The sequence below is a fragment of the Paroedura picta genome, chromosome 6 (assembly GCF_049243985.1).
Source record: "Paroedura picta isolate Pp20150507F chromosome 6, Ppicta_v3.0, whole genome shotgun sequence".
NCBI lineage: Eukaryota > Metazoa > Chordata > Lepidosauria > Squamata > Gekkonidae > Paroedura > Paroedura picta.
Genome location: NC_135374.1, coordinates 38645480 through 38669085, shown reverse-complemented (window position 1 = coordinate 38669085; position 23606 = coordinate 38645480). Strand labels below are relative to the sequence as shown.

The window sequence follows — 23606 nt, the reverse complement described above, 5'->3', positions numbered from 1 at the left end:
AATCAGTGGTATGCTTATTACTGAGGAAAAAAAACATTGCTGGATCCACAAGAGCCCACCAACTACCAACACATCTATCATCTAGTGTTTCGGAGGAAAATGGTGGAAAGGGCTATGGTGGACCAAATATCAGCATTCCTGGATGAAATTCCAGTCCTTGGCCAGGGGTAGAAACAGCATTAGTTGCCCTCACAGATAACCTCCATCATCAGCTGGGTCAGCACTACTCATGCTACTAGACCTCGCAGCAGCATTTGACATAGTTGACTAAGAGCTCCTAGCTCACTGCCTCACCAACACCAGTATATGAGGGACAGCCCTCAAATAGGTGATCTCCTTTCTCCAGGGTTGTGGACTGGGGGTAGTAATAGGAGAGAGACAATCAAATATCCACCAACTCACATGTGGAGTCCCACACAGAGCAGCCCTCTCCTCAATCTTATTTAACATCATTATGTGCTCTCTTGCTCTTTTGGTGCAGAGGTCTGGACTGGAGATGTCATCAATATGCAGATGACACCCAGCTCTTTCTCCTGATGAATGGCTGCCCTGATCCTCCCTTAGAAGCCTTAGCCAGATGTTTGGAAGCAGTGGTTAGGTGGCTTAATCAGAGTAGTTTGAAGTTCAAGCCTTGAAAGATGGAGGTCCTATGGCTAGGAAGGAAAGATCCAAGCAATGAAGTGCATTTACCACTCCTGGATGGGATACAGCTATCAGTAGCTCACTCTGCTAGGAGTCTGGGCATGATCCTCAATGCCTCCCTCTCTATGGAGACACAGGTCACAAGAGTAGCATGGCTGGCATTCTACCACCTGCACCAAGCCAAACTGCTAGCACCCTACTTGACCCTGGAACTCCTAGCCACAGTGATCCATGAGACAGTCACCTCTAGACTGGACTTCTTTAACTTACTCTACACAGGCCTACCTTTAACCTTGATACAGAAACTGCAGCTGGTCGAGAATGTAGCAGCCAGGATCCTCACAGGAACATTGTGGAGGTCCCACATATGGCCCGCCCTTTGACAACTGGCTAACTTTAAGGCCATATATGGTCTGGGCCTAGTGTACCTGAGAGACCACCTCATTATGCCCCAGTCTGGCCCCAATTTTGGGTGTAACCAGGTGGAAAGACGCATGCAAACAAGTGGTGATCTGAGCCTAAACAGAAATGTGGAAGAGATTTCAGAGTAAATCATCTGAATCCAAAAAAGACAAAAGTGATGCTGGTTGGAAAGGCAGAAATGATGGCTTGTGTCTGTTACCAAAAATAGCTTTCAGCAAGAGAACAAGGGATTTTCCACATATTTTCCCCCATTATTTTCCCACTATTATGCTTTAATTTATTCCTAATTTCACATGCACCTTTAGTTTTCACTTTGGCTGTTGGGTTCTGTTTTGGTTGCCCCTGTTTCTTTCCTGGCTCTTTTGAGACCACTTTTATGCTAGTGTTACCCTGGAAACCAATTGGGAATCATTTTTTTCCTAATCTGTAATGTGCACAATGTTTCTATTGGTGCCCAAAACTGAACACGGCCTCACTTGGAGTACTGTGTTCAAATTTGGGCACCACAGTTGAAGAGGGATGTAGACAAACTGGAGCATGTCCAGAGGAGGGCAACAAAGATGGTGAGGGGCTTGGAGACCAAGATGTATGAAGAAAGGTTGGGGGAGCTTTGTCTGTTTAGCCAGGAAAGGAGGTGACTGAGAGGGGATCTGTTAACCATCTTCAAGTATTTAAGAGGCTGCCATATAGAGCAGTGGTCCTGGCACCGGGCCGCGACTCCCTCTCCCCGCCACCCCCCCCGCAGTAAAAGCCTTCCCAGGCCGCAAGCTTGTGGCCCGGCAAGCTTCTTACTGTGGGAGGGGGGGAGAGGGAAGCAGGGCCGAACATGTGCACATGCGCCATGCACGGCCGAAAATGCGCATGTGCCGCACTTCCGCGCATGCATGGAAGTGCGTGCATGCGCATTTTCAGACGCACATTGCGCATTCACACATGTGTGGCCTGGCCGCACATTGTGCATTGCGTGCACACAGCTGCGCATGCAGCATGCGTGGACGGGCAATTGCCCTCCTGCTGCTGCTGGTCCACAGCCTGTAAAAGGCTGCGGACCACTGGATTAGATGACCCATGAGGTCCCTTCCAACTCTATGATTCTATGGTTTGATTTGCCCCACTCACCTCCAGCTTATTTTTCAATGATTGGACTTTTAATGTTATTAAGCCACTCCCTCTCCCTCCTTCTCCCTCTCCTTCCCAAGGTGAGTGATTTCTATTCTAGCTCCTTCCCTAATGGAGATATAAGAGAAAAGGTAGGGGCTTTTTAAAAATAAAAGCTGACGATTCACTGCTGTGCAGTGACCTCAAATCTGCAGAGAGTTGCAAAGAAGAAAGACACATGGCTTGGTTGTGTCTAACCCCCGGCCAGAGCAGTATTTTAAGTGAGGAGGGGCTTTTCTGTGACCTCCCTGTCAGGCAACTGTTTGGCAGAAGGGGAAAGTCCCCCCCCTCAAAAGAAAGGCCCTCAGGCTCCCCTGCGTTGCTCTTGGAAAGGCCTCCCTCCCCTCAGTCAGGGCCTGTCAGAGGCTCCTTCACAGCAGGCCTGAAGGGGGGGAGGGGGAGCACTCTGCAGCCTCCTGCCAGCTCTGTCAGGGTTCTGAGGCAGTTTGCAGTTGGACATGACAGTTAGGACAGCCTTGGGGTGAAAAGGGCTTGCGCAGCCTGTCCAAGCCCTCCCCTCAGTCAGGGCCTGTCAGAGGCTCCTTCACAGCAGGCCTGAAGGGGGGGAGGGGGAGCACTCTGCAGCCTCCTGCCAGCTCTGTCAGGGTTCTGAGGCAGTTTGCAGTTGGACATGACAGTTAGGACAGCCTTGGGGTGAAAAGGGCTGGCGCAGCCTGTCCAAGCCTCTGTTCTCATCACCCTTGGCAGCCCTGCTGACCTCCTCTCCCTTTGGTGGTCAGGAGCTGACTGACAGCCAGACTGGGCTGGGTGAATGGAATTTTGGTCTGTCCTGGTGAGGGGCCAAAAGAAGGCACTTTGCGCGCTTCCCCATTGGCTGCTTGGCCCTGGATGGACACTCGGAGGGCCCAATCAGGAGCCGCTTCGCGGCTCCTGATTGGGCCCTCTGAGTTGTAATCCTGGACAGGGCCCGCCCTAACTCCTCCCCAGGTTGCCTTACACTTTTATTTAATAGGACCCTGTCCTATTTAAAGATACTGATTATGACATTACCCTCCCTTGAAATTCTGCATTAGTTAAGCTGCTTGCAGAAGAATAAACCTGACTCCCTAACTATAAAAATGCATTGAGGAGCAATCCTGTGGATGAATCCTACCAATACTGATTCCAGTGCTTATGGATTGACTATCAAGAAAATCAGGAGCAACTAAAGGTTGCAGGAAAGGTCCAAGTTGAGAGCTTGGACCAAACCTTGTTAATAGGTAGGTATGTCAGTGATGTTGGCAGGACTGTCTAATTTCAGTTACAACTAGCTTGTAAGGAAGGCCATTATCTAGATTCTGCTGACCTGGCTACAACGAGGCTACTGAACATATGTGTGCTGTACCACTGAAGATGCCTCAGAAGCGTCAGTGAGTGCAAAAGGCAGCAGCAAGCCTTGTCTTTAGGTCATCTGCTCAGAATACATAACTTCAACTACACCTAGGGTTGATAACTCTGGGCTGGGAAATTACTGGAGATATGGGGGGGGGAAGGCAGAGTTTGGGGAGGGGAGAGACACTCAGCAGGGATGAAGGCTACAGAGCCCTCTCTCCACAGCAGCCATTTCCCCCAGGGGATCGTGTCACAATTCACTGTAATTCTGGGAGAGTTAGCTGCTTTGAGTCCAAGGGGATAAGGCAAAATAGCAAAGTTTAAAATAAATAAATAATACCCTGTAAAAATACCAGTATTTAAGGCCTCTGGAATTTAGAAAACTGCAGTCGGTTAGAACAGATTTGTATAATTTTTACTCACATTTTTATCCAATGTTTCCTCCGAGGATCAAAAGGCGAATTTCATGGTCCTCCCCTTTTCATGTGTTATCTTTGTCACCACCCTGTGATGTAGACTAGGCTGAAGGCCAAACTACATGTTTGGGATTTTAATGAATTAATGAATTTCCCCAGACCCAACTCAGATACCCCATGTCAAGCAGCAACATCAGGGAAAGACCTCTCCCACATCATTTTTCCTGTGCAAGAAAGCAGCATGGTGGGAAGTGGCAGAGCTTCTCTCTCCTTTACAGTGGTGTCTGAAGTGAGTTTGAGCAGTCCTTTACTTCTAAAAAGAATCTCTGCCCCACCCATGCAGGGAACCCAAACCTATTTTGTTAAAAACCCAAATGTGTAGTTTGGCCCTCCGATAAAATGACTAGCCTAATATTTTATAGTGAGTTTCCTGGCAAAATGGAGGTCTCCTTGGTCTCATGCATTCTAACCACTACACATTTTTACCAATAGTCAGATAGGAAGACAGAAAATGACTATATGCTCAAGGAATCAAATAAAAAGAATAAGTCTGACATTCAAACCCTTTCTGTAAAACCAATTTATTATGCAACAGGTTCGCATCTGCACTTTTTGCTTAGCAGCACAATGAGCACCTTGGAAGTTGCCCATTAACTGAAGTTTCAAAAATGTTCCAACATATGAATTTTTTTCAAACTTCTTCACCTTTAGGTTCACAGTCCTAGGCAACACCTTGAAACTTAATGTCTTTTGTGCAGAGACCACACTGTGTGTAGCTGAATTTTTAAGGGTTGTATATCAAGCTAGATCGAAGATATTTCAAATCAATTTTTAAATTAACTTTGTATGGTTGTATCCGTCTCTCATTTGTCTTATGCCAATAAAGATACCATTATCTTGTCCATCTTCTAGCATCCTCCTCTGATAAAAGGTATTGCAAAGATCTTTGAATATCATGCAGAGTTATGCAGATAACCAGCATTAGTTGTAGGATGATATCTGTACAATGATTCTCTGTGCTGAAAGGGATGCCCTTGGTGGAATGATGGGATTTAGATTTACTCCTTTTCTCGTTCAGGATTGGTAACGGAAAGTACCTCTTCACATCATTCAGTTATGTAATTCACTGATACAAGAAGTGGGTTAGAACTGGGTACAGTATAGATAATTTTAAAGGACAATTAAGTATAGCTATGGAGAGCAGCCATAATTAGACGCACCATGCCACCAAATACCAGCTGAAGGGTGAGGGCAACGGCCTTCATGCTCCGTTTGGTTGGCTACTGGATGAAACAGGAGGTTGGACTAAATGGGCCATTGGTCCAGTCCAGCAGGGTTCTTATGGAAATTCATAACACTGTCGATTTGAGTTTCCTTTCATCTGGCTACCAATTAGTGGTATTTTTCTACAGCTGATGGTGTATGGAAAAAGGAATTACATACATACTGGCAATCAGTCAAATAGAATGGTTTCTCTGAATAAAACATTTCAGACTCTTTTGCTGAAAATTCTTTCTAGGTTATCCATAAGTGCTGTAATGCATTCATCCTTCTGTATTGGTAGCCTATATTGCTTTAGAAACAAGGTGGGGGAGGAAGAAAAAGAAAATAAAACTTTGTCAAACTAATTCAAATGATTTAACTAATGACTTATTAACTAGTGATGTTTTCCTCAATTATATAAATATGCATTGATTCCATAAATGTTTTCAACATGCAGAGTGAGAGAGGGCTAGTTCCTGTAACTCCATAGAACTGAAATCAACATTGCCTAACAATTTCTGGCTCAAAAAAAACAGGCTTCCTCTGGAGGTGGTAGGTTCTCCATCTTTGGAAATTTTTAAACAGAGGCTAGATAGCCATCTGACGGAGAGGCTGATTCTGTGAAGGCAAAGGGGTGGCAGGTTACTATGATTCTATGATACTATGATTTCAGACTCATTATATGTATTCACTTCAATATTTAAATGTTAAATAGTGTGAATGAAACTACTGTTTTATTATGGAACTGAAAAAAATCATACTATTTCAACAATTGAAATGAATTTTTTTTTTAGCAGAGAATACTCTTTAATTTTCTGGGAGGGGGGGTTGTCTTTAACTTTTGAAGCAGAGTTCTATTAATTAAATGTGAAACTTACATAAAACTGAAAGAGAAGTTGGATCAAGTGTCAGATATGTGCATCCAGTTACATCTACGCCATACATTTCTTTCCGGTCATAAATATTTTGCCTTAAAATGTTCTTTACAAACATCTCACTCATTCTATTCTTCATGAACTCTTCAGTTTCACATTCAGGTGGGACAGAGAACTCCAGTTCGAAGAATGCAGTTTTGTTTTCATAACTGAAAGAAAGAACTGGGTGGGCAGAGCAGCCAAATTACAGAGATTCCCGCCCATTTCATTGTGAATTATGCGTTTACAAATGTATATATATGTGCATAAAAATACAAAGCCTGAACATGACAAATGTGTAACTTCACACAAATCTTTACAGGGGAACAAATACCGCATTCAGCCATTCTATAATATATGTGCAATCCCACTGGTTAACCAGCTCACCAGCTCAACAAATAATGGTGCCTAGAGCCACTGCCTCTTCCATCTCCACCCAATGCAGTTAAACCTCCTTTCACATTTATTATATCTGCACAGCAGACCAAGTCATGTATGCCCTGTAGGGATTCCTGAACTTTTGAGAATTCTTCCTTCTCCTGATTGTTCACCTATCATTTGTGATGATTTGGCAACAGGTGCATATGGCTTGCCATGATGTGTTGAAAGAAACTTGGGGGGTGAGCAGGGAATGAGGACTACTTGTTCCATCATCTGGATGGGAGGCAGCAGAAGAGTGAGGCAGTTGGGGTGGGGTATATGGGAGGCAAATGCATTTTCCTTCCTTCCTTCCTTCCTTCCTTCCTTCCTTCCTTCCTTCCTTCCTTCCTTCCTTCCTTCCTTCCTTCCTTCCTTCCTTCCTTCCTTCGACTACCAAAACCCATCCCATCTTCCCTTAATATTTTGATTCTAATTTTCCTTTCTTACCTGAGGGAAATAACTTTGGCGGAAATAAAATAGCGCCCAAGAGCCGGTGAATTGTTGTATACATCTGCAAGCTTGAGAAAGAAGATGCTTATTATCCCCACATATTTCACAATATGAAAACAACCACCCAGTACACACCATGCTAATTATTGTTGAGGAAGTTTTACCCCGTTGAACTAAAGCTAAGCACATCCCAGCCTGTGGCAGTGGGCCTATAGGAAGCTGAGACTTTATGCGATCTGTTCCATTTTTTTGTCTGCTTTGGTTGGAATGTTCAAATGACTTCAGCTGAGACTGAAAGGCTCTCTTATATACACCAGAGTTCCATCAATGGCTTATTGCTAATGGCAGGTAATTTACCAAATGCTTCATGGAAAACATAAATATGGCCATCCAAGAATAAACAGTCCAATATTCTGTATCAAAACACTAGATTGTTTTGCTTTAAATCCAGGAAGACAGCTGCATTAATCTATTGCAACAAAAGAGAAGTCCAAACAGTACCTGAAAGACCAGCATGAGCTTTCATGAAGTGGAGCTAAATTCATCAGAAGCAGTGGTGAAGAGAGGTCTGACTTACAAAAGTTTTATGTGGGAGTAAACTTTGTTAATCTTTAAGGAGCTAATTAAGGTGCACAACTTCCCAGTGGGTTCTGGACAGCTGCAGGCTATAGAGGTTATTTCTACTGGAGAGTGGACTCTGTGGCATTATACTGCACTGAAGTCCTTCACCTCCCCAAACTCCACCATCCCTAAATTCCCCCTCCCCAAATCTCTGTGCCATGGCTCCGTCACTAGTCTGTAGATGGACAGACTCTTTTCAGGGGCTCTGTCCTGAGCACACCCAGGAGTGTTGGTGGGCTGATATCACAGTATCACACAGGCTTCTTCAATCCACTCATTCACCCTTGTAAAACAATTGCTTCATAGTCATAAATATTTCTTGGTTGCTCAGGTGCAATCTAGGATATATTAGGGTTAAACAAGAGTAGATACGGTCAAGCCAAATGCAGGAGATCCCTGGATTCCCCCCCCCATAACAAATAATGGAATGATTGTAAATTGGATTGATGCCTAAGGACTGGGAAAATGAGGTTAACTCTTTCTTCTGTGTCATTATAATACAAGATCCCTCCCCTGTTGCTCTTGGCCACATTGGGGAACCAGATTGGAACCATATTTTTAGGTGTCTGTTTGCTTTGCAGAAGAAAACTTAAATCAGGAAACCAAATGGGCCCTCCTGCACTGTGCTCCTAATCCAATTCAGCTGGCAACTATTTTTAAAAATCCTCCCTGCTGGAATCTGATTATACCTTTCCCGTATCTCTTGTCCTTTTGTACAATCGATGATTGGGGAGATGAGTTAAACATTTGAAAGCCATATATTATAAACAAAGTACTTACCCTTTTACTCAGATTTTCAGAAAGCAGATGATATGCTGATTCTGACAGCAGCCAATCGGGATTAGCGCAGTGAATTTTTAACATTCCAGTGAAATTTTGACGACTGCCATTTGCTATTGATTCAAGATCCCAGTATTCATCTTCATCTATATACACCACTAAATTAAAAGAAGCTATTTCATTATTGGTTTCACAGGTATGGTGACTTTTTCAGCATCACAGTTGTGATGGCAATGAAAACAGTACACAAGCTGTGCATCCTGGAAAAGATTCCTATTCCTTGCTCTTGGATGGCCCCTCCCTCTTGACTGAGTTAGGCCTCCCTCTAGGAGAAAAAAGTTGCCCATTGTGCCCATTGTTGCCATAACGTTACTGCGTCGTTATTGGGCCCTTATTTATATGCAGAAGGCCAGATCCTGAAGATGAAATTCAAATACTTTGGCCACCTCATGAGAAGGAAGGACTCCCTGGAGAAGAGCCTAATGCTAGGAGCGATCGAGGGCAAAAGAAGAAGGGGACGACAGAGAATGAGGTGGATGGATGGAGTCACTGAAGCAGTCGGTGCAAACTTAAGTGGACTCCGGGGAATGGTAGAGGACAGGAAGGCCTGGAGGATCATTGTCCATGGGGTTGCGATGGGTCGGACACGACTTCGCACCTAACAACAACAATTTATATGTAATTCCCTGTAAAATATCTTGAGGTTTTCAACTCACTACAAGATGCTGTCCCCCCCCCCCCCCCAGCAAAGAAATAGACAATAGCACAGACTGCCTGTTAGCTTCCCGGCCCATTTTGTTTTGGTGGTCAGTTATAAAGCTGCTAGGGATCATTGTAGCAAATATACTAGCATAGATGCTATTTGGCCTGAGTCCAATGGTATTCAAAGAAGCAAAATGCCTGATGTCTTCTAAAATCTCATCTCTCAGGGTTAGACAGAAACTGGCAAAAACTAGGCCCTTCTCTGCCCACAGAAGCATTTTTATCACTACAAAACACACTCAGAATCCAAGTTTCTGGATTTTAAAACATTGCTCAAAGGGAATCTTAATACAGACAATTATCTCTGCTCTCTAAAGGCAAAATTCACCAATGGTCAAAGATCAGTTTGGTTGAGACCAGGCTGCATACCAGGCTGTGTCCTGGGTGATAAGAGTGGGTCCTTCCTCTTGGGAGGGGGGCCTGCTCCCGCACCCAGGTATTACAGCTGATTGCCATAACCTGGAAATGGATATTTGAGGAATAATGGGTCTAATGAGGAACTGTAGTGGCTGCCATCTGTGTTGTTTTACTGTTTTTTCTGTTTTTTTATGATATTGTATGGGGTATATGCTTTTGTGAACTGCCACGAGCCAGCTTGTCTGAGAGTGGCAGGATAGAAGTCAAATAAACAAACAAACAAATAAGATGAGTATTTCTGCATATCCCCAGCAGAAAGACATGGACAGATGGGCCATTTGACTAACAGGGAAGGTTTCTGGTGGGCTGCTGCTCTGGGAGGCTATTGGCATCTGGGAGAAAGCAAAGTGAAGCCCTGGAAGTTCTGCTAGGGTTCCAGCAGGGCACACTCAGCTGATCTAGGGTTCCCAGACCAGCCCTGACAAGCAGCAGAAGGTTTAGAGGATGGAGATACTCAAATTAGGGGATCTGAGCTGAATGGGATTGCCAAGAATCCTGCTAAGGTGGCAGATTTCCAGCTGGCAGGCCTGCTTGCCTACTGAGTGGCAGGGGGAAATGGGGGGGGGGGGATAAGAGTCATTATGACACCATGACATGACTCCCAGTGCAACCCAGTAAGTGCCCATATTGCATGATGCTCTATGATTCCTTCCAAAACATTATGGTTTCCATATAGAGTGCTATCCTAACATGATAACATCACTTCTGAATATGCTGTGGAAGTGAATTACATCAGAATGGCACCTATACCACCCCACCCCCACCTCCCACTCAGTAGGCAGCCATGACATCAGGAGCCCTAATCAGCTCGTACCAATTTTCCCATAGCTGAGGGCAGTCCAGGAGAAGGCAACTGATAAGCTGACCCCCACAGTAGCTTTGTACCATCACAGGGGCTTCTTGGGCTATTTTAATTTCCCAGTTTGCTCCTGCAAACCAAAGGTGATTCACCATCTTTTCTCTCTTCCCTTGTTACACAGTTAAGAACAGCAGATCAGTTACACCAACAGTTAAATATGAGACAGTTGTTGGCAGAGTTTAAATATGCAAAGGGATACAAAGCACCAGTTGCTTAAATATTAAAATAGTATTAAGGAAGGAAATTTCATAATGAAGAGAGGAGATAGATAATTCGAACTATCTAACCTACTAACTGTTTTTCTGGAGGTAATCAGGGAGGAAGTGTGCTCAAAGGAGCAGGAAGTCTCCAACTGAGCCAATCAGGAGCCAATGAGAAGAGATGGGAAGAGATTATGTGAAATACCAGGAAGTTCTGAATATAAATGTGCTAGCTATACATCTCCCATGATGCCCTCTGTAGGATAATCACCATATCCTATTGAATCATGCACACTACAGATCTTGCATATTCCAACACAAGTAACATATCCAGCTGTTCTTAAGGGAATGAGTCAGGGCATTTGGTTCTGAGGTCACCCAGCTAATTTCTACGAGGCAGCAGGGATTCAAACCCAGGCCTCCAGGATCCTAGTCTGGCACCGTAACCAAATCAGTGCCATTGTGTTTTAGATAATTAACAATTTAGGTTGCAGTGGAGAACAGTTTTCCCAGGCTAAGTCAATCTTGGCAGATTTTGGAAGCTGAGCAGGCATGATCCTGGTTAGTATTTGGATGTGAGACCACCAAGGAAGTAAAGGTTTGATACACAGAGGTGGACAATGGGAAACCACATCTCAATGTCTCTTGCCTTGAAAACCCCAGCAGGAAAAGTCAGCTGAGATTTGAAGGAACTTTCTACACTCTCCAGTTCTCTCTTTCATATTTTCATACATACCTGAATATAAAGTTAAACTTATAATAATCACAAGGATCAAACACAGGAAAGCGGAAGTTAGAATCATCCACAGTTTGCATTTCCAAAAAACGATCTCCAAACAAGGTTCGGTTGTCTTTGAATCATGTAAAAAATACAAGTGAAAATCCATTAGTAAATAATGCAACTGCATGGAACAGATCAGTGTGAATGAGAGAGGGGGGGGGGAATTAATGATTCTCTTAGAAGTAATAAAACACTGTGACATCATGAATCTCACTATTCATATTATAGGCAGTAGTCAACAGTTGCCACTAATAATTGAATGGCTACATTCCAGAAAGCAATTATAAGAATAAAGAATTACCATATGGGGAAAAGTTTTTCCTAGATAATATGAAGAGGTGGAGAAAAATTGAGAAAATGCCAAAAAACAGGGAAGAAAAACATGAACTCTGTTTTAGAAAGATTACTTTAAAGAAAGGAAGAGGAGACCTAACAAGAGACAACACAGTTGTAACAGGAGTAAATGGGACAAAACAAAATACAGCTGAAGATTTTCAGCATTCTATTTATGTTATAAGGCATAAACAGGGAAGCAAGAGTGAATACAAAGACTGAAAAATCTATTGCAAGATTTTATGAGAAACATACATAGAGAGAAGAACATGTGAAGGTACCTTCTACAGAGTCAGAATACTAGTCCATCAAGGTCAATATTGCCTACCCTGACTGGGAATGGTTCTCCAGTCTCATATAGGCCCATTCCACACACATAGGATAATGCACTTTCAATGTGCTTTGGCAGCTGGATTTTCCTGTGCAGAACAGGAAAATCTACTTCTAAAGTGCATTGAAAGTGCATTATTCCATGTGTGCAGAATAGGCCATAGTGATCTTGCACATCACCTACTACCTGATCCTTTTAATTGGAGATTCCAGGGATTGGATCTTGAAGTTTTTGCATGTAAAGAAGATGCTCTGTCATTGAGAAGAGGAGGGGGAGGAGGACGAGAAGTGATATCAAAGTAAAGAGAGAAATAGCTGCCAAAGAGCTTGTGGTTCTTGGCTCATAGCCTGGGAATGTTTTGTAGGCAGCTTAGTGAAGTGGTACTGCCCAATTGTCTGATTGTTTTGGTTATTGAAATGATATTATCTCATGTGTTCTGGAACTTTCTGTAGGTGTAAATAAATTTTTAAAAGCCTAGATCCTGGCAAGCAGCAACAATTCCTAACAGCATGAGCCTACTGGTCCACCTTTGGTAAATATCCTCTTTAAACCTAGTCAGAAACATACATAGTTTCTTAAATCAACAACTTTTGTCTTGATAACAGATGCAATAAATTATTTAGTTTCATCAACCAGATTCTTTGCAATGCAGTTTCTTGGTGGATAATTAAATATGCAATACAACATTGGCTGATTCCGCACAGGCAAAAATCCCCGCTTCCACATGACGCAGGTGCTAGGCAGGCCCCCTCCCGGACCTGCGGCAGATCAGGCCCTCCGTTGGCCCAGGCTAAGGGAATGTGGGACAATCCGCTTTCCCTTGGCCACTGCAGGTAGCAACAGGGCCTGTCCCACAAAAGGCCTCTGTGGGCAGGGAAGAGCAGGGCCTTCCAGGCTTGGCTCCTCCCTGCCCTATGATGGCCCGGGGGGAGGGGGGAATATGCCCTGATCAACTTCACGGTGATTTGCCACACTGCGGGGTGGACTGGGGCATTCATTTTTATTTTGCGGGAAGGTGGAATTGCAGACCCCCATCGCATGGCGGAATTATTCTGCTGCTGCTTTATTTCACATTTAAGCACCACGGGGACTCAGTAAACTGTGGAGTTTTCTGCTCTGCGGCACCACACTGGTGGCAGCCTGCTGTAGCCGTCACTGTGCAGAATGGGCCATTGTGTACTTTTAAACATTTTAAAGTTATCTACCTGGATTGCTTTGGTAGAGCAATCTGTGACATGGCTACATATTATAAAAAGGGGAGAAGGGAATGTGGAGTTATATGATTGTTGCAGAAACACATTATTTGACTGATGATAGACCCCTGAAAGTAGTGATTCTCAGACTGTGGTGAGTCAGGGAAAAAAACAGGTTGCAAATATCTTGAAAATTAGTTGTGAGACCTGGGTGTAAACTGCACGGAGCTTTCATTCCAATCCCAGGTCGATTCAGTACCTACCGTCTACACAGAATGCGATTTCCGTTTGGATTTTGGGCGATTTAACTTTTCCTTCTGCAGCAAGCAGGACTGATCAGGAGTGACCCTACCTTTATTGTGCAATATCTTAGAGTGCCTTTAAACCTCAATATTTTTCAAATCCGGATTGGGAAAGCAAGCTCCATGGTAGAGAACCTCTGATAGGCCACACCTGCTCATGTGATAAGCTTTCCTTAAAGGAGAAGTCCCTAATTTCTCTCAACTCCTGTTGGTCCTGGATTTTTTCTCCCTTCTCTGCCTTTTTCGATCCTCTCCCCCCCCCCTCCAAGAAAAGAAAGAGGCTCCCTGCTTGGCTCCTCTCCCCCCCTTCAAGAAAAGAAAGAGGCTTGGCTCCCCCCCCCTTCTGAACTACCCTAACCACGTGCAGAACACTTTCCTGTTTCAATGGGGAGGGGGGGGAAGAGGAAGACCCGAGTTCAAAGTGATCTGGATTCAACAGGACTGACAATGGAATAAACAAAGTAAGTGCTGACTCTGCCCAGGGGAGAAGAAGAGCTGTTTTTTATACCACACTTTTCACTACCCAGAGGAGACCCAAAGCAGCTTACCAGCTCCTTTCCCCATAACAGACACTATGTGAGGTAGGTCGTGCTGAAAGGACTCTAAGAGAAAGAGTCCTTGCTGCACATGGAGGAGTGGGGAATTAAATCTGATTCTTCAGACTGGAGTCTGTCACTCTTTAACTACTACACCGTGCTGGCTGTCAGGGAAGAGGAACAGAAAGAAAGAGGTAGCCTGGGAGAGGAAGCTCCAAGGAGGCTTGTACAATTTAGCTTGTATAAAATGTCCATGAAATGCATCTTGATGTTCAATAATGCTATCTAGTTATTCAAGCACCAATTCATCTACTACTTTGAACATGGTAGTACTTTGAAAATAGTAGGCAACTGTAGACAACATCATCATCACTAAGATTGTCTGTGATTGCCAAGGTAATTCAAAATGACTATCACCATTTCATTTTGAAACATAAGGTGAGTTAAGGGAGAGAAAAGAAAGACATGAAGGAAGAAGGGATGAGAAGCAGCCACTGGGAAAGGGAGAAAGAAAAATGAAGTGAAGAGTAGGCAAGGAAACAGAAAAGAGAAGAAACTGTGAGAGGATAAAAGCAATGAAGTTAAAGCAGCAAATGAGAGACCTGAGAAGCATAGGTGGGAGGGAAATGAAGGCGGTGAGAAAGGCAGAGGAAAGGAGGGTAAGCAGAGAACGTGTGGGGAGAAATACCAACCAGTAGGGATGATATTCCTCTCCCCATAAATCCTCCCAAGTGCCCCAAATTATTTATAAATATTAAGAATTCAAAATACAATAGAAACTTGTTAAATTCTAATAGTGTGTGTGTTTTGTTGTTGTTGTTGTTGGGGACAAGGAAAGTACTGCAGCATTAATTTGTAACTCAGTCCAGGAAACCATAGGATGGATAACTGTGTTATAACTTACAATAAATTTTTTGGGGGAAAATTCAACAGAAAATAATTCAACAGAAAGCCTGAGAAAACAGTTATGTCTTGAGCTGGCACAAAAAAAAAACGTAACACTGGGCCAGCCAAATATCTATGGAGACATAAGCTATGTCTTGTATGGGTATCTGAGAAGTGGAGCCATTGCCAATGTAAATCATATAGTACAGGTATAATACATATTCTGTGACTTATACCAGAAGCCTGGTCTGGATGGCCCAGACTAGGTAGTCTCACTAGATCATACAAGCTGAGCAAGGTTGGCCTTGGTTGATACTTGGATGGAAATCCAGAGGTGCTGAGCAGAAGGAGGCAATGGCAAACCACCTCTGTTCATTTCTTGACCTGAAAACCCTTTGAGGGTTTCCCATAAGTCAGGTGTGACTCGAGTGCACTTTTCACCATCAATTTATAGTAGATGGTCACTTTTGCTGCTTCATTGTTTAGAAAGTTTACTCAAGGAAGGTCTGGAGTTGGTGAACCAACCGAGGCTAGACAAAGAAGGACTATACCACAGAGATCAGATTCTTCAGGGATAAAAATGGATCAAATAGCAGTCTCCAAGCACTGAACCTGTTAGGTCAAGGAGAGTACTGGTCCTGATTGATGTGATATTCTGTGTTATCAAATGCCATGCAAGTTAATCTTACACCAGCCACTGGTACACATAGTGAGATATATGGTGCCATCCCTAAACAGAGTTACACCTTCTGTGTTCAATGAAGTAAATAAGCTTAAAACAGGATAACTCTGCTTAGGATGACATTGATACATAAGTGGTTGAAGAATATATAGGGTCTGTTTCCAGGAGAATATTCTCTAACTAGGCTTTACAATAAAAATTTTGAAATCCAAGCACCTGCAATGAAAAGCCTATAAAATTATTCCATTGAAATACTATTGTTATATTAATACAACCTTTTAAAAAGTTAACCTACCTCAGAATTTCTCGTGTCTCGAGGATTAAGAGGGTTTTCCTCATCAGGTCTACTTTCTTCCTGCTTTTCTTCCTCTAAATTCTGTAATTCGACATCTTGCACTTCTTGTTCAGGAACACAACCATTCATTGCTTTTAGTTCTCAGCAAAGAAATTTCCAATGCAGGACATTTACGCAGGAAAAACCAACTTCCTCTGTGTTTTCAGTTCCAGTCATGTGTCTTCTGATAACACACAAAGCAAAAGAATTTACATTCAGAGAAGTTATTCTCATGAATTTGACCATGCAATGGAATCCTCATAAAAAAGACACAGACTTTGAAAGAAAATCAGTCCATACCTCTAGCAGTTCCCTGTCTATCTAGAACCGGGAAACGTAAAGTCTCATTCTCAAATTGTGTAAGGCTGGATTTTCCAGTTTGCTTACCTTACTGCGCCTGCCCTCTGTAGACCTGCACAGGTAACTTAACCTGAGGCAACCCAGCCCTTTGTGAAGTAACAAAAGCTAATTTCTTCCATGGAATGGAATAAAAACCAGGGCATCACATAAGAAACATGGATTACGACATCAGACTAGATGAAAAATAATATTTTCTTTATCAAAAACTAATTGTTCAATTAATTGCTAAGTTAATAATTTCAGAGTCGAGCACTGCCTGATAACCACCAAGAGAATCTTAAGAGACTTATAGTCTGAGGAAGAGTGCTTGCACTCGAAAGCTCATGCCTTGAATAAATCTTTGTTGGTCTTAAAGGTGCTACTGGACTCTGATTTTATAAAAATTTAGCAATTCTTCCAAAGAATTTCTGAAATACAGACATGAAGCTTTAGTGCATTACAACTCATTGGAAAGTCCCAAAATTAAGTTCATAGTGTGTTATTGTCGATGTCGAGAGCTGGGTTTGAGTTTTTTCACCCTGAGAAAATAAATATATTTTTTTATTTGGAAAACTCATTGATTAGTCCACAGTTTTATGCATTTAACATTCATATAAGTAAGTGCGCCAATTATCTTGGGGAATATATGCATATATCTCTACCTAGGTGAGGAACAGAATATACAAACTGCGGTTGAATGAATACTTCATTTCCTGATCTTCTTGCCTGTGCACAGCTGTTCAAGAATAGGCAGTACTGAATTAAATCTTCCCTTTGCATCCCTGTGTCAAACACATGTAGGTAGGATAGAGCTACCCAATAGTGCTTATAAGTATGTGCATTTGGATCAGGACCAATATATATGCAGAACAGGTACACAAGCTTTGACACAAATTTATTTTTTATTTCTATCCTTATAGAATCCGAGATGTACAATGTTGTTTTAGGAATAACAATGTTGTTGTTATTGTTATACTGTTATATTGATTTTGATAGAGTTCTATGTGAATGTTCAAAAATATTTTATGTAAACCGCCCAGAGCCGTTGGGAAGGGCGGTATAAAATAGAAATAAATAAACAAACAAACAAACTCAGAAGCATTGTGCATATTTGATGCTAACATATGCTTCTAAAAATGCTTTAGATTGATTAAGACACACTTTCTCAACCAGGGTTTCATTAAACCCTGGAGTTTCTTGATGGCCCTGGAAGGGTTTCCTGAATGGGTGGGAGTTAATTAATTTTAAATATATTTTTAAATCTGTTAAACATTTATTGGGTGATTGACCTGCCCCCGCTCCCAAAATGGCCAATGATGGCCTGGAGGGGGTAGGAAGGGGAGGGGCTAAGGGTGGGTGTGGACACAGCTATGCTTCCCAATCATATTCTGCATGATCACATCACTTCTGGGGTTTCTCAAAGCCTGAAGAATGTTTCAGGAATTTCTCAATGGTAAAAAAGTTCATATCCCAAAAATGGTCTTTAAGGTTTTGCAGGTTAAAAAAAAAAAAAGTCTGGCATGTGACCTGACAATGATTTTTTTTATTGAAGTTGCTTGCATGTCAAGTCCCCTAAATTTAAAGTCAAGTGGGTTTAAAAATTAATAGGAATCATTTTTGAACAAAAAGCATGAATGTGCATGGAGCAAGCACTTTTCTACGTTCCTTTGCATCATGACCTTTAGTCCTGTATTCTGAGATTCAGTACAACAAAAAATGAGTCCAATAGCACCTTTATTGGTCTTAAAAGTGTGAGCTTTCGAGTGCATGCACTCTTCCTCAGACTGAGGACTCAATTTTTGTTGTGCTACTTCAGACCAACATGGCTACTCACTCGAATTTGAGTAACTAAAATTAAAATACATAAAACTTTAAAATGTTGAATATAGAACACGCTAACTCCAAAAAAATCAACAAAGAATATGAGTTGGAGGGGAGTTGTACCACACTTTTTACTACCCAAAGGAATCTCAACATGGCTTACAATTGCTTACACTTCCTCTCCCCACAACCGACACCCTATGAGGTAGGAGAAAGAACTGTGACTGGCCAAGGTCACCCAGCTGGCTGCATGTGAAAGAGGAGCGAGGAATCAACCCCATTTCTCAAGATTAGAGGCTTCCTCTCTTAACCACTGCACCAAGCCAGCTCTCCAGTCACAGCCAATCATCATCAGCATTTTCCAGCTGGGTTAATCAAAAAGAAACTAAACAATGCTCACATGTGAATCACCGTTTACACCCTTTTTGTTAACAGTACTTTAATCAAACAGCACAGATGAACAGGTCTTCATCTAAAAGTTGCATATCCAAACAGAAAATAACTTGCAGAAGATTCTCTGATGTCATCATGATCCTGAAAGACCCAAAGGACGCCTATGTTGTGAAACATAAGATGATTGAAATGCAGCCAAAGGCCCTGAAAAAAGCTGGTTCCAGTCACCAGCACAAGTTCTTGGGGCTGCACTGCAAATTAGATACATTGATGATCAGTTGGAGTCTATTCAACTTGATGCATACTCCCACTCCACACGCACAATTCTATGTGTTATATGAAGTTTGTGGGCACCTGGCCCGCATCACAGAGGGTGCTTTCCAGGAAAAAGTACCACCAGCCATAATCAAGTAACTCCCTACTTAACATTTTTTCACAAGACTAGAGTACACACGTTTTGTAATCATGAGGGTGTGAGTAATGGTGATACTTGGAAAGGAAGACAGTACCTTTCATCTTAGTGCTGAAAGTAAGTCTGAAACTTGACAGTCACTTCAGAGCTACCCTCTTTTCATGCGCGCTTGACTCATGACCCTGTATAAATAATGGTATATTTTTCCTTTGAAAAAGGTGTGTTCTTCAGCTGATTCTTCACTTCTGGAGAACCAGCAGATACAATTATAGTAACACTTATGTTGATAAGAACTGCCAAAGACTATCAATCATTAACAAAAGTCTTTTTCACGTCCCACTGAAGTCCAGAGTTCAGTCATTCCCAATATGAAAAAAGTCAGAACTGCTTTCTCACAGATCTGCATAAGTGCTTCGCTGACTTTCTATGCCTGCTATTTCTCTAAAAACAAACTCACAGATCCCTTGCTCTTTGCTCTTTTGGAGGCTTAAGATATCCCAGAATTCTTTTACAAGGTTCCAGAGGTCTTTTATAGGGTTCTTCTGAGAAGAGAGTCCTGCTGGGACATCAATGGCTGCAAGTAATTTTGCAGGAGAGGGACAGAGAACTGCCCGACTAATCAAGAAGCAACCAGAACAAGAGAAGAACTGGGTTAATAAAGAGGAAAGTGGCTGAGGAGCGAACAACTGAAAGGCAGCATATGAGGTTTAAAGTAAACAAGTTATCTGACTTTGTAATATTTGCTTAAACACAGGGAACAAGCAGACACTCAGAGCAACTGTGACAGTGCTGATCTTCAGTTCTTCAAATGTAAGAACACCTCCTCTCAGTTCCCTGAGGTTGCAGCATTCTGTAACAGTTTGCTGTAACTTTAAGGGCAGGCCGATATAGAGTGAAGTACAATGGTCTAACCTCAAGAACCATAGCATTTTTGCCAGTCACTCAGCTAAAGAACTCAACTCGTTCCTATTTAATGACCACATTCCCAACTGCAAAGCTGTAGCTGCCAGAACTGACCTAGGCAGCTTGAGAGAACATCGAGTGACCTCCTGGTGCTCATTAACCAAGGATCAGTAGTTAGCAAGCTGTACACAAGTCTAGAAAGATGACAAACTACACAATCATATTTTTGCAACAGTTGTGTCCTGTGTTGTTTGGGAGCTATGCAGTTCTGCCCCCAGGAAGTATTCAACAGATATGTACATGAGCTACAAATGCTCAGGGCCTTTTTGCACGGGGATCTTTGTTGCAAATTGGTCACTGAATGAAAAATCGCCATTTAAAATAGTGGAATTCGTCGTTATGCATACCTGCCTTTGTAGTGGAATCAGTTGCGCTTTTTAGCGTTTCCCACAGGCTTCCGGTCTCGGCAGAAATCGCTAGAAAGGAAGCGCTATTGCCAAGCTCGTCCCGCCCCTGGCCGTCAAGCAGCCAATGGGCAGCCGTTAGCATGCTCCCAAACAGCCCCTTTCCCTTTAAGGAAGGTTTAAAAAAAAAAAAAAACAGACCCATTGTAACGAATCTGGGTAGATTCGTTGCAACGGAGAGACCCATCCAGCTGCCTGGGGTGTTTGAGCTGTCGTTTGATCGATTGATCGTTAACACGCTGCCTCCGAGTGAAAAAAAAAAATCCCCCCCCTCTCACAGGACAGATTTTCGGCTGAATGGAATGTGTGAGATGTGTGTGCTTAGTGACTGAAGGGGAGGGACTGAAGCCGGGAAGCCTCTGTTTGAGCTGTCATTTGATCGTGGCCACGCTGCCTCGGAGTGGAAAAAAAAAATCCCCCCCTCCCCCCTCTCACGGGCGCGATTTTCAGCCGAAACAGTGTGAAAAATAAAGGGAACATACATCAGCAAACGGGCTTCTGCGGGCTTCTTGTGCTTAGTGACTGTAAACAGCTCTGAGGAGGGACTGCAGCCTGGGAAGCCTCACTGGCTAAACGGAGGCTCGCCGGTGCGTTGATCTCCACTCGCTCGGGGGGGGAAAAATGGCGATCACTTCGCCGGAAGTTTGGAGGACAGGCTCAGGAGGAGGGACTCTGAAGAAACCGCAACAATGTTAACACTTTATCGCTATTGTTGCAGATTGGTTGTAGGAGTGTATCGCTTTCCGGAGGGTGAATCCACTTTTTGGGATTCCCCTGAAAGCGCTACAACGAAGCGCTTTTTGCGGGTCGGTTTCAGGAGTGTTGCAGATTGTCTACGACGTCGTGGGTTATTCCAAATTAGTAGCGTTTTCAATTAGCAACCATTGTGCTATTTTGAAGCCGTGCGAAATGGCCCTCACTGTTCGCTACCCCAGTAGCTCACTTGCCCTGCGGTCTTGCAGGGTCGGCTCTCTACACCAGGAGCAAGAGTCATTTTAATGTAGGTTTGTTTGTTTTTTTAGCTTACCTCTTAGGTTGGCTAACCTCCAGGTTCTGGTAAAGCTCACGCCCTGAATAAATCTTTGTTGGTCTTAAAGGTGCTACAGGACTCTGATTTTATTGTGCTACTTCAGACCATTACGGCTACCCATTTGAATCTACTTTTTTGACAACATAGATCAGTTTCCCCTGGAGAAAATGGCTGCTTTGGCAGGTGGATTCATTATGCAATGGAAGTTTCCAGCCAGTCTTAGTGGTCCAATTTCATTCCTCGTCCCAGGTTTTCTCCTTGTTTCCACACAGCTTCAGTAGCAATCCCTTGCTGTCCTGGTTTTTCTTTTCTTTTTTTCCCGATCTTTCTAAAACATGTCCCCCCCCCTGAAATGGCTTGATATTGGTTTGTAACCAGTTTTAAATGCCTGTGCCATGTCACAGTGTATCTCACTATTTTGCCTGGATGAGGTGGACAGTGATTACTTTTAAAAAATTGCATGTTGGTGTTAAGTGGGACATGGGTCCATCAGAGGTCCCAAAACAAGCAGGCCATTTCTGCTTTATAGAACATTCTTTTGTGCACACTTGAGCACTTGACTGGGCACCATTTTCAAATTCTGTGTGCAGCACAGTCAGGCAAGCTGAGGCAGCAGCAAGACAGCTAGCAGTCCAGTGAGCCCCTTGTGGGTGAACAAGCCATGGCTGCAGTGAGGGAGCCAGCACCCTGAGAAGCCTTGGATGGGTATAGAATACAACATTATCTCTAAAGAATGATACACATACTGTGGCCCTAGTCTTTGCTGGATGAAAGAGGTACCTGAGAATAAAGCCAGTGTACAGGTAGGGTTGCAAGCTCTCAGTTGGGAAATACCTGGAGATTCTAGGGATGGAACTTGTACTGAAGTTCAGGTCTTTCTCCAGGAGAGTTTTCATGTCAGCTTCAGCAAGAGAGCAAACCGTTTGATGGATACCTGTGGCTGGTAGTGTGCTTAACTCTGTCTCTCAGAGTACCTGTTTCTGAGAACTGCCTCTGGTGGCAATCAAAGCTTGTACCATTTAGTCTGACGCTGGGTGAAGTGGAATCCAGTGTGCAATCCAGAAGATGAAACCTAGGGGCAAGTCAGCAAAGCAAGTTGTACCTGCAAGCACTGAAGAGAACCCCAGCCATGCTCTGAAGCCATAACTAGCCTGAATGGATGTGCCTGGGCCGCTCATCTCTTCTTTCAAAACAACCTGTAAATAAATAAATCTTTGCTAGTCACATGCAGCTCCTGGCTCAGTGATCCCTGTGTTCTTCTTGGTCACCACAAGAGTTACCTCGTGGAAAAGAATCCAAAGCCTTTACACTTTCTACCATATGAATACCTTGCAGGCAACCAGAAGGCGGCTTTGGCCTCTATGCCATTATTGGCCTTCCAGAGGATCTTTTGTACTTTGTCTACCTCTTTGTCCTTTTGATTGGTTAGCTGCTTTCCTGCGTAAGACTGGTCATGCTGACTGGCTGTGCTGCCCTTCCTTCTCTTGTTGAACTATGGGCTGTATCTAGAGAATTCAGCAGAACTATGGCCATGGCCTATTGCAGGGATGAGTGAATATTGCTTTGGAAGGTTACTGTTGTTCTTCAAAGCACCCTTACACTGGTCCCATTCTGTTCAGCCATAATAAAAATGCTCTGTTTAGTCTCCATTCATTATTACTATACCTAGTGATGCCAGTCCCCGGATGGGATATGTGGATCCCCTGACATTACAGCACATCTCCAGACTAAGGAGACCAGAGCCTAGTCTGCACACAATAGATAATGCACTTTCAATTCACTTTAGAAGTAGATTTTCCTGTTCTGCACAGGAAAATCCAGCTGCCAAAGCACATTGAAAGTGCGGAATGGGCCCAGTTCTCCTGGAGAAAATGGTTGCTTTGGAGATGCACTCTATAGCATAACATGCCACTGAGGTCCCTCCCTACCCGAAATCCCATCCACTTAAAATTAAAAATAAATGTAAAGAACAGATGACAGCTATTGCATGAATAACATTTTGTCAGCCAAGTGTTTCTTTTCTAATTATATGTGGAATGATTACCAGAGCAGTTGTACTATATGAATGCTTTAAAGGAGTGAGAGCAACATCTGAATAACCTCAGTAAAATCAAGTGTGTATCCAAATGTCAGCAGAATAACCATATTTGCAGTTTCTTTCGCTAAGCTCCTATACACAAGTAAGATAGTGTGAATGCTCTTTTGTGGGA

General features: G+C 43.1%; 1 protein-coding gene across 7 annotated transcripts; it reads right to left on the bottom strand.

Moving 5' to 3' along the window:
- Nucleotides 1–4539: 4539 nt before the first annotated feature.
- Nucleotides 4540–19733, bottom strand: C6H3orf52 (chromosome 6 C3orf52 homolog). 7 transcript variants are annotated; one of them, XM_077342192.1, is made up of 6 exons: nt 15996–16384; nt 11394–11508; nt 8420–8577; nt 7016–7086; nt 6113–6318; nt 4540–5544 (listed from the first exon to the last, which is right to left on the bottom strand). In XM_077342192.1, exons 1-6 carry the CDS (start codon nt 16122–16124, stop codon nt 5537–5539), a joined length of 687 nt encoding a protein of 228 aa, XP_077198307.1. In that variant the 5' UTR covers nt 16125–16384; the 3' UTR covers nt 4540–5536. The 7 variants fall into 7 exon arrangements, with proteins under 7 accessions (XP_077198307.1, XP_077198308.1, XP_077198303.1 ...); XM_077342193.1 differs by lacking the exon at nt 4540–5544 and adding an exon at nt 5551–5852 and having other exon boundaries at nt 15996–16388; XM_077342188.1 differs by lacking the exon at nt 4540–5544 and adding an exon at nt 19097–19733 and having other exon boundaries at nt 5860–6318; nt 15996–16218.
- Between the last annotated feature and the right edge of the window lie 3873 nt (nt 19734–23606).